The sequence below is a fragment of the Eptesicus fuscus genome, chromosome 17 (genome assembly GCF_027574615.1).
Source record: "Eptesicus fuscus isolate TK198812 chromosome 17, DD_ASM_mEF_20220401, whole genome shotgun sequence".
NCBI lineage: Eukaryota > Metazoa > Chordata > Mammalia > Chiroptera > Vespertilionidae > Eptesicus > Eptesicus fuscus.
Window position 1 is genome coordinate 40,064,413 of NC_072489.1, and position 17,309 is coordinate 40,081,721.

At 33.9% G+C, this 17,309-nt stretch overlaps 1 protein-coding gene across 1 annotated transcript in view; it reads left to right on the forward strand.

Annotated features, from left to right (window-relative positions):
* Window positions 1–17,309, forward strand: part of LCOR (ligand dependent nuclear receptor corepressor) — a 106,944-nt gene that overhangs the window by 71,558 nt on the left and 18,077 nt on the right. The window contains exons 6-7 of the mRNA XM_054728711.1: window positions 4,040–4,327; window positions 7,305–7,398. Coding sequence (XP_054584686.1) covers window positions 4,040–4,327; window positions 7,305–7,398 — 382 coding nt within the window. The remainder of the gene's footprint in view (window positions 1–4,039; window positions 4,328–7,304; window positions 7,399–17,309) is intronic.

The following is a 17,309-nucleotide window of genomic DNA, read 5'->3' on the forward strand; positions in this document are numbered from 1 at the left end:
CTTCTATCAGTTCCCTAGACAAAATTAAATCTTTAGTATATCCTTTCTTCTCTTTTAAATAATACCTTCTTGCACTTTCTGACCTAAAGCTCCCAACTGAGGCTCTTGGACTCACCTTATTGTCTCAATAAAGTACCCTGAATTGCAAAATTATGTTCAAAACAGTAATATTATTTTGTTTTATGAACATTTGATTGTCTTATTAAAATAACTCACGTTTAAAGTATAAATGACAAATAGTTCTAGTAATTCACATTTAAAGTGTAAATGACTAATAGGCCTATCAGTTTATTAACTAAATAAAATACCTTGACAGCTCCTCTGCAATGTACTGAATCATGGGTCTAATGTTGCAGCAAATGTCATTATCTGAAAAGAGGAACTCCTCTGCCTTATGTACATGGAGCAACCACTTTTCATTCACTCTTAGCTTGGAGGGAGTTAGCTTACTTTTCTACTAGTCCCATTTTTTGTCATGCAGAAATAACTTACATTGAAGTTCATACAATTTTATTTAGAAATTAAACTTTTGAGAACATAACCTTTAAAGGAGGAATTATTACCTTGAAATCAGTCTTAGAATAAACTTCAAGAGATGAGAATTTCTTAAATTTGTATGTAAAGTTAAGTTTGTATATTTTTGTATACTGGCATATGATGCTCAGAAAAAGAACTATTACTTTGCATTTGGAAGTTCCTTCTGCCTTGCTTTATGTATTAATATTGTTATTTTTAGATATTTTATTAATCATCTTGGAAATATCTCAAAGATGAGCATTATTCTTCAAATTAATATTTAAAATGTTTATTATCCAGAATTATGACAGACAATTTAGTCTGAAGTGAATATTTTGTTTTTAATAACTACTTCAGATATTTGGATTTAGTTCTTTGTTTCCAAATATTGCAAATTGTATGTTATAAATAATTGAGTATGTAAAAATATCACTAAATAGAAACATTAATGCAATAAAAGTAGGCTTTTGTAGTACGGAGTTTATAATAAATTCCAAATTAAGGACAGTATACCTTCTGCAATTGTCATGATCATGTCTCTTTTCAGCGTGTTTTGTCACTTGTGTTAAGGAAATCTGATACTTGTCTAAATGTTAGATTTTCACTTTTGAAATATGCAGGTGGCTGTGAGACAGCATTTACATGTTTTTCTGTAGTTTTAATTTTGATCTGATTTGCTGTTTTTTATTTGACTCAATTGTGCATATTCACTGAGACATGACTCGATTTATAGATATATTTTAAGAAAGTGAAGGAATGAAAAGTGTTCAGCAAGCTTTCAAAAGACAAATTCAAATGCAAAGATGTCATCAATTCATAAACATGAATTGTGGTTTGTGATTGTTATTTATGCAACAAAAAGGTAAAATATGCTGCAGCCATTTAAAGCTCAAAGGTAGCAATTTGTGTTATTTGTCCTAAAACCTTTGATTCCTACAAATCTTTCATTACATTTATTAATCTAGTTAAACACAGAGACATTTCATAAATTACTTCTTTTTGCTTCCTGTTTGGAACCTTCTTTATGTAGTACATGTTCTCCAACTTTCCAGGGGAAAAATATACACTAATACATTAAAACTTGGAATTACAGTACATATATATATGTGTGTGTATATATATATATATATATATATATATATATATATACACACACACACACACACATATATATGTATATTCTTGCATTTAGAGGATTGTATGCTATGTAAAAAAATGGATCTTAATTGGAAAGTTTAATGAATATTAATAAGAATATTAATAAGAAAATCCATTCGGTAGAGAGATTTTTAAAGCAATGTATTGCTAAAATGTTTATTAAAAACATTTAAGGAACCATTGTTAGTGATTATATTAACTTCTGAATCTTACCACCTTAGCTAGTTTGGCTCAGTGAATAGAGTGTTGGCCTGCGGACTGAAGGGTCCTGGGTTCAATTCCAGTCAAGGGCACATTCCTGGGTTTCGGGCTCAATCCCCAGTAGGAGGCGTGCAGGAGGCAGTCGATCAAGGATTGATGCTTCAATTTCTCTCCCTCTCCCTTCCTCTCTGAAATCAATAAAAATATGTTAAAAAAAAAAAGCCACAACACTTCTGAATCTTACCTAATTGAGTATCTTTATTTCTACACTCTCTGCATACTCAGAGTTTTTATTTATAGAGAGGAAACTTAGGGTGGAAAATAATTTTTAGTAGAATAGAAATGTTATTGGTAGAACAAAACCTTGTTAAACTTCAGAGAATTAAAAAAATATTCTGACTTTAAATCATCCTCTGGTATTGAATATTGGCCTTCAGAAAAAATAATTGTCTGTTTTTAGGAGTCCTGTGAGGTTTTGAGGTGTGTGTGTGTGTGTGTGTGTGTGTGTGTGTGTTGTGTGTGTGTGTGTTTTGTGATAATATTAGATTTTAGTTATGAGTCATTTTTTCCTAAATTTGTAAATCAACCTAAGTTTCTTACAGCTCCTGGGTAACGTAATTTATCTTCTATAGTTAATCTTTAAAAGACCAAGGAAACTTAGGTTCTCCATCTTTTAAAACCTCACAAGTATGGTGGAGAAGTAAAGATCATGGTTGGAACATTAAGATAAGGGGAAGTTTTGTTTTTTTGTTTTTTGTAAATATATGGTGAGGCAGTGTACTGTGGTGGCCTCAGCAGCCAGATTGCCCCACTTTAAATATGTTTTTATTGATTTATTTTTTTAGAGAGAGGAAGGGAGAGGGATAGAGAGATGGAAACATCGATTGGCTGCCTCCTGCACCCCCTACCAAGGATCTAGCTCGCAACCTGGGCATGTGCCCTGACCAGGAATTGAACCAGTGACCTCTTGGTTCATGGGTCAATGCTCAACCACTGAGCCACACCGTCTGGGCAGGAGGAGAGGTTTAATCAAGGGTCTACCACTAACCATCTATACAGATTTGAAGAGGCCACTTGATCTTCAGAGCACATTTCCTTCATTTGTTAAAAAAAAAAGCAATTGAATGGCAATTGATTTGATTGATCCATTTATTACTTAACTAATATGAATGCATACTTTACAGCAGGCTATATTAGGTTCTGACTATATAGTGGTGAATAAACATAATCTCTGGCGAAGCTCAGACTCCCTGATGATGTGATCCTGATACAGATATGATAATATATGTATGCAAAACATTTTGCCTTTTGTTGTAACCCATTTGACCTTCAAGGTCTTTTTCCAGTGCTGAAAATAGAATCAATTTTTTAAAATTAATATTAATTACAAAATGATAACGTAGGTGTTTATTTTATTGCTTCCCTAGGTGTTGTGTTTAGTGGTTGGCACGGTGTATTTAAAGAACTCATAGGAAATATATGGTCTTAGGCTTTTGAGATTTGTCATTTAAACTTCTAGCTAGCCCAAGGGTTCTAAAGTTGTGGCCTTTCCACAGCAGGATCGAGAAGCCTGTTAGAAATGCCTTGGCCTCACCCTAGAACTGCAGAATCGGGCAGACCTGATTCTACAAGCCCTCAAAGTGATTCGGATGAATATTAAAGTATGAGAAGTATTGCCCTAGCCTATCATTGGTCTTAATATTAAGTGTCGCCTTTTATAATATTGGTATGCCTTCAGTCCTTAACAGAAAGTAAACACTCATGAACTGAGTAATCCATGCTTCAGCAATTTAGGAAGAAACTGCTGATAAGAACAACAGATATGATCTAGAGATAGTAAATAGGGTAGTAATTATTTTATAAAAGAAGTGTTGGGGGATTTCTGTATCAGGTAAGTGATTCTTGCCCCCAAAATAATTGTTATCCCTTTATTTGATTCATAATCTTGGGGAGATGTTTATAACTAATTTTATGAAAATGTTTTTTTTAAAAATCTGCAGCTCATAAGCTTAGAGATTAAAAATATAACTATGAGGAAATGCTATTTTAGGATACTGCATTTTAAGAAAAAATAAAATGAAATTTTATGTTTGCTTGAAAGCTGTCTTTTTTTTTTTTTTAGTACATTGTCCCACTTTAAAAGTAAATAAATCTTTGTTTACAGACAGTCCCTGGGTCTCCGACCCCAATATTCCCCTAGTGGCCCGTGAGATCATGCAGCGAATGATCCAACAATTTGCTGCTGAATATACCTCAAAAAATAGCTCTACTCAGGACCCCAGCCAGCCCAATAGCACAAAGAACCAAAGCCTGCCGAAAGCATCTCCAGTCACCACCTCTCCCACGGCTGCAACTACTCAGAACCCTGTGCTCAGCAAACTTCTCATGGCTGACCAAGACTCACCTCTGGACCTTACTGTCAGAAAGTCTCAGTCAGAACCTAGTGAACAAGGTATGGTTTGATGTCAAGGTCTCCTCTGTCCAATCGGAATACTTTTAATTTGGGGAGAAAAAAATAATTGGCAAGTAGGGCACCAGTAGCAATAATAGAATAAAAACTAATATGATTCTTAAATTGCTAACTATGCAGTGATAGAGAAGTTCATATAAAGTGGTTACCTTACCCATCAGGAGTCCATAGTCATGTTTTATGTACCACCCAGAAAAGTTAGGTAGTTACAGTTGTTACTAATCTTTAAGTTACTTGATATTTATATAAGCATTTTATACTTTCCAAAATGTTGTCATATCCATTGTTTGTTTGTTTTAAAGAAACACCTGAAAAATAATTTTTCCCCCTCCTCCATCAATGTTTTAGGATTAGCACCTGAGAAATAAACATGTTTTTATTTGTTAGGTAGAAGAAGTTATATTCTACAAATTAGATCATAAGACAAAAACGTATTATTGGCAGTTTTAAAAAAGAAGCTCTTAGGGTTAGAAATAATGAGAAAACAGTAAACATACTCAGGCTGTTAAGTGTATTCATTATTTTATTTAAAAAACGTATTTCATATATGCACTATATTGTGAACTAACCCACAAGCATTTCCAGATAATTTGTTGGTGAGGATCCTAATTAAGTAGCAGGTTAAGAGGTTATTTGCTTAGCAAATAATTCTTGAGTCTTTGAAAAGTTTACTTTCTTAAATAGATTAAATATTTCTGTTGCTTTGTGATCTCATTTTACCTTAATTTCACAAAGATGAAGTGAGCATTTTCACTCTGCCATTGTTCAAACAAGTAAAAATTTTAAGTTAGTAATGTCTGTACTAATGAGATTTTGTCATAGAAATTTCATAGGAGTATGCAGAAAGGTTATCAGATGTGTGAATTTATTAGTGAGAAATACACGTTTATTTTACAAAGTAAATTAAGTTTAATTCTTATAAAAACCTGTTTTAAAGGACTTTCTTTTGCTTATTATAAATTATTTACGAAGGATTTGCACTTAATGATGACTTTAGTTACTTTTTAAAGAATTTAAAAAATAATTTTCCTTTGCTTTTTTCCTGTTTCTGTATAGTGAGTAGCAATCAGAATGTCTGTTTTTCTAAGACATTTCCTAGCACAAGATCTCGTAGTTGTTCTGTGTTCACATTGATCAGTGTACCTTTGATTACCATATTTGCAAAGTTGTTTTTTTCTGTTTTATTGAGGATTTTTTTTCTTTACCAAATTGGTAGCTTTCATTAAAATCTCATTGCTCAAAATATTGCACTAAAAGCTTCAGATTTACAGTGGGAGAATGACAGCATAGAGATTGTATTTAAAGTATTAATAATGGAGATTAACATAAAAAGATAACCACTAGTCTAACTTAACTTCTTATAGCTAGTGGTATGCTTAAAAGGTGTATTATTTTGACAGCATGTACTTACAAAGAAAAATTTGGACTAGGTGATAGGATTTTAGTATACAAGCTCATTGCTTCACTTAAAATTATATTTCCTAAGTGAATTTGTTGCCTATTTGATTACACAGACTTAGAGGTCTTTAAATAATACTGTCTTTGGTTGGAAATATTCTAATGCGTATATTTGCTTGTTAAATATCTAATTGGGTTAGATGTGTAATAGGGATACTTGGTTTTAGAAAATTACAGTTATATATTTAGAAATATTAGTGACTCTGACAGGACAATACTTATTTTGTATGAGTGTGGGCTTTTTTGGTGTATAAACTCAATTGCATTATTATTTCTAAGAGCCTGAAATTGGAAGATACAGTGTCTTCAGGCACAAGTTCTAAGTGGGTTTAATATTGGGGCAGTTTTTAACATAACTAAATAGCTAAGCCTCTCTGCTGGCCAACTGAAAATCAGGGGTGCGTTGAGTATTATCTTACTCGGTTAATTTTGGACAGAATGGCAACTTTAAAAGTTGTCCAGACTCTTAAGTTTTCTTTTCTAGACATGTCTATAAGGGGAATAAAAATCTTTGTGGGAAAAGAAAGTTGTCTGATTTTCTATTCTAGTAACATGAATTTGGGATTTGGTCTAACTTCTAAGACGTTAAACCTCTAGGGCAGGGGTCCTCAAACTTTTTAAACAGGAGGCCAGTTCACTGTCCCTCAGACCGTTGGAGGGCCGGACTATAGTTTAAAAAAAACTATGAACAAATTCCTATGCACACTGCACATATTTTAAAGTAAAAAAACAAAACGGCAAAAACACCCGCATGTGGCCCACGGGCCGTAGTTTGAGGACGCCTGCTCTAGGGTTCAGTCATTATTAAGACTTTTTTTCTTCTTTCTTCCCTTAAACTTTCCCCATCAATTTATAATAGCTTATTAACAACAAAAAAACAACAACCCTTTGTCTTTATAAATATCAGCTTGTGAATTTTGAACCTCTGCAGATATTTTTCAAGAGATTGACAACAAATGTACAGTTTTTTACAGAGGGGTCCAAAGCGTAATTACAATATATGCACATTGTGTAAACCGTTAACAACTGATTCATTTTATAGAGTGTATATGTGTAATTTAACCATGTAAACTTATATTTTAAAATGACTTTTGCATTACTTATTACTTAAACTTTTATGTACTTTTAGTGCTTTGGTAAAGTTATTTAGAAAATGAAGTCTAATAGTTCTATGGCTGAACCTCAAACTGTATAAACTGCTATTTCTAATATCTCACTGTATCTTAACATCTATAGTGATATGCTTTACCTTTTATTTTGCCCTATTAATAAAATATTTTACACTTATAGATATTAGATATAACAAGCTTTGCTAAGTTTATGTTGCTTCAGGAGGACAAATATCCTGACTCTATTAATGAATTGATTTCATAGCTCAAATATATGATTAGTGTATCTGCTAGTTACTGACTAGGCCCACTGCTTTGTCATTTTTGGCCTGTTCAGATCCCATTTACTCCTAGTTTTTAATATCCTCAGGTGTTTCTTTGTGTCTTTACAGACGGTGTACTTGATCTATCCACTAAGAAAAGTCCATGTGCTGGCAGCACTTCCCTGAGCCATTCTCCAGGCTGCTCCAGTACTCCAGGGAGCGGGTAAGGGAAAAATATTTGTAGCCTTCCACAGTTTTATAGGGGACAATTATCAATGATGCCAATTTCTTTTGTATGTTTTAAAAATTAATCCTTCAAAGTAATACTCTTCTAGGTTAGACCTTTAGTAAAATTACTTTTAGTATACCAATCAAGTAAAAGCACAGTCTCTGATCTAGAATTGACTGGTATAAATCAATTGTGCCAGTTCATACAAATAGTAAATAATCAGAAGCATGGCAAGAATGTCTTTGGACTTTTTGTTGTTGAGTATTTGAGAGTGTGAACCCCAACCTAAATAATTTCAGAGTTCAGATGTAAAGGCAGTACTGGATTATGTGTGCTGAAGTTGTTGAATAAAAATTGGGCTCTAGTAATTAACTTGGTATCTCTAATGTAGTGTGTGGGTGTGTGTCAGCTGTTTGTTTTGGTTTGTTTTGTTTATTTGAACTGCAATTTTAACTTTGTATGGCAGTTCAGAAAATGTGATTGTATTTTTTGTTTTAAAGTAGATAAAGACTGGTTGTAAATATTGACAGATAACTATCTTATGCTGTCAAGACATTATATGCATAGTTTTGATAACTCTTTAGCAGGTTCAAGCGAATTTCCTGACCTCCTAATTTTACAGTATAAGATTGTCTAATTCTCCTATGTGTATATATTAACTATTTAGAGAAAAATGAGGTATTAACAAAGATATATAGATGCATATTGGGAAGAAATTTTCATAAAAAACTGTTGTAACCAAAAATCAACGTCATCTAGATATGAAAAATAACTTGAGTAAGTTAAATTAGTTAACATTTAGATTTATTTAAATTTTTGATCATCAAACATGGGGCGTTGTTTAGATGGTATTAGGAATAAGACACTAAATGGACTAACCGTTTCAATTTACACTTAATTATCTTCAAATTGAAGGATTTCTTTACTGACTTCTAAAATGTGCCCTTTATTTTCTCTAAAATTCCATCATTTTCCCTTTTCTCTCCTCCTTTATATTCAGTCTAAAAATAACATTTATTTAATCTATTTTGCATAGTTTACTAATCTTTTCTTTTAAGCTCTTCTTTTCACGTAGTTTATATGTACTAGGTAGATGCTGTCATGGTCCCAAATCATTGGATTCCATTTATATATCAAAAAATTTGAGTTGTGTAATTCAGAACACATGTAGAAGCCTAAGTGCAATTTGTATAAATGAATTCCTTGCTTATGATTCACTTTAAACTTGGCCATCAGGTTTCATGTATTATTATATGGTTGAACTTGCTGTGTTTATCCTTGTAAATGGAGTTTTCTCTGTGGTATTGTTTTCTGGAAGACAAAAGCACCGACAGTACTGCCCATCTTTTAGTTGAATTTTCATTGTTATCCTTGCTATTATTTACTGATAACAGCACAGAGTCCCTGTAGACTTTTGGAGAACAAAGCTAGTTTATCATTATTTCTGCAAAGTTCCACTTTTGTGCCTGTGTAATATAATTCCCCTTGGGCATGCTTTATCAGTTGCCAGTTTTATCAATGGTAATCTTTCTCTATTGTGAAAATGAAAACCTTATGAATTAATTTTGTGTAAGTAATTGACTTTTTAAACACTATTCAAGGGCTATTTACTTAAAATTTTAAAATTGATATTTGGTATTTTAAGAATTTTTTTTAATAAAGAAGACTACAAAATTGCTTATATTCCTGTGAAAATTATTTGATTAGAGCTTAAGGAACAAAGTTTTGGGGGAAATAAAGGATAGTTTCCTTAAAGCTTGGATTATTTCAAATGGAGAATCAGTGGTACTCATGTATCTGCAACTAATAGTGTTTTAAAATGAAGAAGTGTGGTAAGTTATAATGCGATTGGTATTTTGGTTTGGGGTACTTTTCCTTCTTGGAGCTGGTAGCCATATTTATTTTCCCAAACAAAATAAGAAATGTCATTTGGAGTTGTTTGATTTTTATAGTGAACATCAACTTGTTTGTGGGATAAATGAACAATTATCTATGGGTTCCACCAATGTAAATGGTTCCAGTTTTATGACTGGTTGTTATGAATGTTGGAAATGTTACATTACAATAAATAATTTGGCTTACTCTTTTATTACTGTACTTGTTTAGTGGTAACGTCACATTGATAACACAATTCTGTGTAGATCTATGGAGACTTGATGATTACTTTGTAATTAATAATTAAGGTGCTATTTTCAGACAGTTGCGCGAAACTTTTTCTCCGAAAATTTGTGAACCCAACCAGAGACCAGCTGACAGGTTTAATTTTTCTTTGCCCAAAAAGCTCCTGTTTTTTTTTTCTTTTTTCCTTTTTCTTTTTTTGTGAACACGTTTTAAAACTAACTGCTGAGACCATTTTTTTTTAATTTTAGAGAAAAATAAATAAATAACACAAAGTGATGTTACCCAAGCAAGGCCTTCTAATAAAGGAGTGGTCCCCTCACCCATCCCTCCCTACCTGTGCAAGTCCTGCTCACATCAGTTTCCTTCCATCCAATTAGGCGACCTGGGAGACCCAGCCAGTACCGCCCAGACGGACTTCGGAGTGGTGATGGGGTACCTCCAAGAAGCTTACAGGATGGAACCAGGGAAGGTTTTGGACACTCCACATCACTCAAAGTTCCATTGGCTCGATCCCTGCAGATTAGTGAAGAACTACTGAGCAGAAACCAGTTGTCCACAGCTGCCAGCCTTGGGCCATCTGGATTACAGAATCATGGACAGCACTTAATATTATCCAGGGAAGCCTCTTGGGCAAAACCACATTATGAGTTCAACCTCAGCCGTATGAAGTTCAGGGGAAATGGTGCACTCAGCAACATCAGTGACCTTCCTTTTCTTGCAGAAAACTCTGCCTTTCCAAAAATGGCACTTCAAGCAAAACAAGATGGAAAAAAGGATGTGAGCCATTCATCTCCTGTAGATTTAAAGATACCACAAGTTCGAGGAATGGATCTTTCTTGGGAATCTCGCACTGGTGATCAGTACAGCTATAGCTCTTTGGTAATGGGTTCACAAACGGAGAGCGCGCTTAGTAAAAAATTGAGGGCTATTCTTCCAAAACAAAATAGAAAAAGCATGTTAGATGCTGGACCCGATTCTTGGGGCTCAGATGCTGAGCAGTCTACCTCTGGACAGCCATATCCCACATCGGATCAAGAAGGAGACCCTGGCTCCAAGCAGCCTCGGAAGAAAAGAGGGCGTTACAGACAGTACAACAGTGAGATACTGGAGGAAGCAATCTCAGTGGTTATGAGTGGAAAAATGAGTGTTTCCAAAGCTCAGAGTATTTATGGGATTCCCCACAGTACACTGGAGTACAAAGTAAAGGAGAGGCTGGGCACTTTGAAAAACCCTCCAAAGAAAAAGATGAAATTAATGAGGTCGGAGGGGCCAGATGTTTCCGTAAAGATTGAATTAGATCCCCAGGGAGAGGCAGCACAAAGTGCAAATGAATCAAAAAATGAGTAGGAATACTGTAGAGTGCCAATTACTGTACAAACTGGGTGAGCACTACTGCTGTCATTGCTTGCACCTAACTTCATTTGCTGTGACGCTTGTTTCTCTGCAGATTTTGCATTGACTTGTGTGTACAGAGGTGAAAGGTGCTTTCTGAATGTTGCATATTTAAAATTTTTCATGTGCAGTATCACTCGGGACATTGTTTGGCCTTTTGCGTGTTTCTCTATAAGAGAATTGAGTTACCTCACAGAGAACAGATACATGGAAGCGGACTCCTTGCCTGTAGAGCCTGCATGCTTTTTTTTTCTTTCTTTTAAGTTATATTTGCCTTTATTTAAAAAAGATAAAAAGCCCCCTTTTAGAAAACACCTCTGTATACGGGGAGCTTTATCACTGAAAATTGGAAGCCATCTTATAAAATTATTCACATTTTTTCTTCTGCAATTCAACTAATTGAAGGATTAAATTAAAGAAAAATCTCTTAAGAACATGAACCTTTGAATTTAAGAAATTTGTTTATTCCATGATAAATAATTATTTGGGTCAATTTTACATGTTATGATTTTTCTCCTCACTGTTAAATTTACATAACAAATTAGCAATCTGTTTAGTGCTCACCCAGAGGGGAAGAAGGTGGAAAATGTGCACACACTACCTTCAGAAATGCTTCGGTTAATTACTTTGTAACACTACCTTTGCTGTAATTTCATTTGGGATTTTCTAAGGGTAGAATTTGGTCTCACCAACAAGTGAGGATATAGCCTTATCTCATGGAGGACGAGCTCCGTTCTTACTCAGGAGCAGTCAGGGTACATTACATAACAATAGAGGATGCCTCATTTTAGCAAACTCAGTTTCTTTGTATTCTTAAATCCTTTTATAGATTTGATCACATGCTAACAAATGACTGTCGTTGCAGCAACTAGTTTAAAATAAGATCTGTTTATTGGGGAATGGGAGAAATAGGAAAAGAAGTGTGTATAAGTAATTATAATATTGTAAAATGGTATCTAGATTGTACAGCCTCAGTAGTCTGCCCAAATATCCACATGAATGAAGGATCCATATTTGTGGTGAGAGAAAAAACACAGCCCCAAGGTAACCTATTATGATTTAGGTTGCATTTCAGTTCTAATAATAATTCAATCAGAAATCAAGATTTTCTTTTTTAACTAATGCAAATACTAGTACAAGGGGGGGGGTGTTGTTTTTAGTTTTTATTTAATTCATTGCTTTAAATCTTTTTTTGGCATCCATAATATCCCCTTTTTAACTTTTTCTGGTATTTGCTTATTTTTATGGTTGTTTAGCACACAGTTCAGGACCTTTCAGATCATGTTTGAACAAGCACTCCTTGAAGAATATCTAAGCTTTTTGCTTTTTTTTTTAGATGGACTTTAAAAAAATAATTTATCTTTATTATTGAAAGTGTTACAGGTCCTTTTTTTTTTTTTCTGAGATGGGCTTTTTACATTATACTAATTAAGTTGGGAACGTTTATTTTCCACTTTTTTTTTGCAAGAATACCTGATAAGTGAAGCCCATGAAATTTAATTTTGCATTGTGACCAAATTGAAATTACTGTTTGTGCAAAACAGAATCATACCACATTCACCCTTTATTCTAATCTGCTGAGAAAGGTGGTCTGGCTCTTCTAAACGCTTAACCAAAAATTTAAAAAGTCATTGGAGTTTTTGTATAAAATGAAATCAAACTTAGAGCATTAAAATTGAGGCTGATGATTTCAGGTGGATACTAACAGTTTGAGGAGAAGTAGGTCCAGATATTCCCAAGGCATAAATTCTTGCCTAGAAACATCAGAGCAGTTTATTAGGTTAAGGATAGTTTTCCCTCAGCAACCTATGTGTTCAAAGGTTAGGCACACCATTGCTGTTTTTAAAATACATGCACTGCTCATACTACGTAGTCTGGGCTTGGGTTCTTCTTTCGGTTTGGTTATTTATTCGGTGGATGACTAAGCCTGTTTCCTCTTAGCTTTCTAGTCTTCTCAACAGAAAGAGCAGGTAGATGACTGCAGTATTTTCTAGCCTAGCTGGAAGTTGCAATAAAAATACCCTGAAACATGGTTTTCATCTGCAGTTGAAGGAAGCAAAGGGCTAAGCTTATGAAGGAAAGCCTCCTTTGTTCCACACTCAATAATTTGTCGCACACAATTAATTGTAGCCGTGGTACCTTTTTGCATGATGTTTGGGGTATTCAGTAGCCCATGATTGCTGCAAAAAGGTACCTTGAGCAATTAATTTGTGCTTGCTTTTATCCTCTCTCAGAAAGTGGCCCATTTAAAAATTTGGCCGTAAAAGTTCAACTTTTGTAGAGTTTTACTGTTCGGAGAGGTTTTATCCTATGTGGTAGTCTATAAAGTGATGTATGAGTTGAGTTATGTAAAATTTGTCACAGTAGTGTACATGGAGTGATCATTTTACTAACATAAATATTTTCTATGTGTGTTTCAGTGGATGACAATCGAGCAGCAGAAGAATGGTGTGCCTACCCTTTAATGCTGCAGTTTAAATAAGAGAACTTGTATTATGTCATTTCAGATTGTAGGCTGAGAGTTGTAAATAGTGAAAATTTGAGTTTTTCTATTATTTGTTTTGGTTAGAAAGTGAATTTTAAAAACAAACCAAACTCTAAACTTTCTCAGATTAAAAGTCCTGAGACCTGAAGATTGTAATAATCATGTCTGTGAAGCTTTTAAACATTACACTTGAGATCAGTCATGACTTGATATTCAGGTAAATTTTCTTTTCCAAGAAGCTTTTGAATAAGTATATTTCCTCCAAAGGTCGGTCGGTCTCTCTCTTTTTCTTTTTTGTAGATTATTTTAAAGCACTAATTGCATTACATTGGTAACTGCAATATAAAATAGCCATTATTGTTTTGTGAAGCATGGTTGAAATTAGATAGTGGTCCCTTTTAAATTTCATGAGCCTCTCAAAAAAAAAAACTTTAAAAAAATACAGAAAGCTGCTGAATATTTCAAAAAATATATATTTTACCTTATTGTAGGTTTTGTAAAGTTAGTTTGTAATATTCAGGTGCACTTTTAATGTTAAATTTTGTGTTCAGAGTTCCATTATACCATGTATTTCTTGAAGGTGGCTCATCACATGATGGCTGGCTGTCAGTCTTGGTGCCGCAGTGATCCCTTAATATTTGATTTCTCTCTTGATTTGGCACTTTCAGTGTAGATATTCTAGTTTGGGGATGTCCTCATAAAGATGTAAAAGAAATTGGTCTGTTCGCATGCTTAATTTCTGCTAATCAGAGTTTTGCGTGGTTCAAACAACAGTTGACCATTTTTATGTTATGGGAAAGTATAGTTCACAACTGTTTGTGTCACAAAAGCCTTTTCTCCTTGCATTTTCCAGTAGGCAGATAATGACATTACTATATGATAGTATTCAGACTATGTTAGGAGATAATGTATTTAAGATCAGTTCTTGCATTTTTTATGAGAGAGCATTGACATTATAGAGTAGATAAGCTATCATGCTATAAATAAAAAACACTAATTCTGTGGAAGGATATCTAGTTGGTATTTTTATCATTAGTTTTTTCATTTCTGAGACAGTCATCAGACTTGACAGTAAAGTAGTATAATACTTTGTTCAGTAGCTTATAAGTGACTCTGAACTGTTTGTGATGAGCTATACATTTATTTCTGTCCCCCAAGAACCATGAAGGACAAGGTCTCTTTCAGGAAGAATAATTTATATTTGTGTATAATACTTTTTAATATTAAGTTTGTTGTTATTCTGAAGTTTAGATGTTGCTTGATAAACCTTGACTACAGCAGATCATGAATATGAGTAAGGCTTTGTGTAATAATAGGGGTCCTTATGTGAAGTTAATTACTGTTCAGTTCTGGTGAGCAAGCTTAACAAGTGTGAAGTGTGTTGTATTAGCTTTATTTGGTACACTTTTACTTTACAATATTGAAGTGCTTTTAGAACTCTGGTTATCTTATATAAACCATTACCTCAACCAATTGGCATTTCCATTCTTCAACATTTTACCTGAGCTATAAGATGAGCTATATGGGATCAGATAGTAAAACAAATAAGGCACGAGAAATTTAGTTCCCAGTTTTCTGGAGAGAACTCTAAATTAGATGAAAAATGACTGCCTGCAAAGGCCCGTATCATACATAACTACCTTCTCTCATTAGGCAGTACATAGCAACCCTGGAGCTGCTAGTGAGCTGTGTTCTCCCCCTACCCCAAGTAAGCACATGGTGCAAGGCCTGGTTCTAAGACTTTGTGATTCTCTTACATTTCATTGACCCGTGATAGTGAAGCTTGGATTCAGTTATTTTTGTAAAATTAATGAGTCACCCAGTGTCAGAACCTGAAATTATTTTTCATTATAGTAGATGTATGACAGTTCAATATCATTTTCTTTAACAGGTATTATCACCGTAGATTCAATTTTGAAGCCACATATTTTTGCTTTTGTAATTATTATTTCTTTAAATTCCAGAGGTGGTTTTCATATGAACCACCCTTTTCTATAATATTCAGGTTGCTGTCATTGGTAATAGAATATGGCAATAGACTGAATTGTTCCACTTAATCTTTTATAGCAGACATTGAAAGTTACAGGTTAAATTTTGACCTTCATGAAGGTATCAAAGATAATTTTCCTTGTTACTATTCCATTATAATTAGGTCTTCATTAATACTACAGTCAGGCCAGTGTTATTAAAAACTTAATGGCTTCAGCCAAACAGCCCATTTAGGAGACTATTAAGCTATATGGGGATTTTTTTTTAATGTAATTGCTTTGAAACTCTACTGAAATGGAAAAATTTATAATTGTGGTACAAGGAATGCAGACATCCAAAGTCATCTTAGATTTTTTGTTTGTTTGTTTGTTTGTATTCATTCTGTCCCCTGAGACTTGAGATTTGTTAATGTGGTGACTGAAGAGAAAATAGGAAATTCTTTGCATATCCTCTGTCTCTTACTCCCAGATAAACTCTCAGTTGCCTTTTAAATAGCAGATATCAGCCCTGTAGCTGTGTGCCCTCAGTGTTATGAAGGAGATTGGAAGAAAGGTTAGAAAGAAAGTAGGATGGGAAAGTATGTAGACTTGAGAAAAGGCTAAAGATTCTGTCCTACAATACTAAAAAGGAGTCACAGGAGAGATAATGTGGTGAAGTTGGGCCATCTTCATTTGATAGTCAGAAAAATCTTTTAGATTGTTTGAAAATGAGAATCAAGGCTAATGTTGATTTCACAAACAAAACATAACATTAATTCTGCAACTATTGGGGGAGGGGCGTAATTTTAAGGTTTCCAGTTCATTTAGATCTGTATCAAAAGCCGTAAAGCAAGCACTTTTAGTTAATCATAGATTTATTGGATAAAGCAATTATTATAACTATAATATTTAATCTTTATTGTTTGAATATGGAAATGAACTCTTTATCCTATCTTGAACTGTCATTGAACAGGCCAAGATGATCTTTTTAACACTGGAAATGACCCTACACACGAACCAAAAAAATCTAAAGCAGTTAAGACATATTTGAAGATCCATACCTCTTAGACTTTAGATTTGTCTTGGGAAAGAATTTATGAACTTATAACCAGTATTAGTACAGTCTTGGGTTCCTCGTTCTGCATAATTGCACCCTTTCTCAGGTATGTCCTGAAAACATAAATTTTAAAATAATCTCTTTAGAGATTAGATTCTCAGTGGATAGTGTGTAAGGGGACTTGGGGAGGGGGGCAGGGATAGGGGTTGGACACAGGACACTGACACAGTAGCGCAGGGATTTTTAACATTCAATAGCCAAATAGAATTTCAATCTAGAATATTTTTACCCCCTCAGAATGAGTGAAACATCATCTATTAATATCTATTACTCAGTAAATAACCGGTGCTACACTCCTAAAAATATTTTCTTTCATCCAGGTGACATGTTTTTCCTGCTTGGTGGAAGCGTATATAGTAAACTTGACTGTCACTAGGAAAGCACTTGTTTGAAATGTTTAAAATACTAGAAAAGGGATAATTTAGCACTTTTTCAGTTACAACACTAAAGTCTTAATTTATCTTCAGTCTTAGGTACTGTAAGTTTTAGAGTGATTACTTAAAAATGTAAAACATACTACATAATATGGGGTCAAATCACATTTCTATAAATCTTGTCTTATTTAAAAAAGACTAACATTTTGTACCTGTCAAGTAATTCTAAGCGATTGCCTCATTTTCCCCATTTTATTAAGCATTTCAGGCTTAAGAATTTGGAATTTGAGAGGAGGTGAGGGGAAAATTCCCCAATATGAAAAATTGTGTCAGACCATTTTAGAAAAATAAATCACTAGGAAAATGGGTAGGGATTCTCTCTCCCTTTAAGTCTTCAGGGAATGAGCAGTATTTAGAATCTTTGGCTGAAATTCAAGCCTTTTTACTGT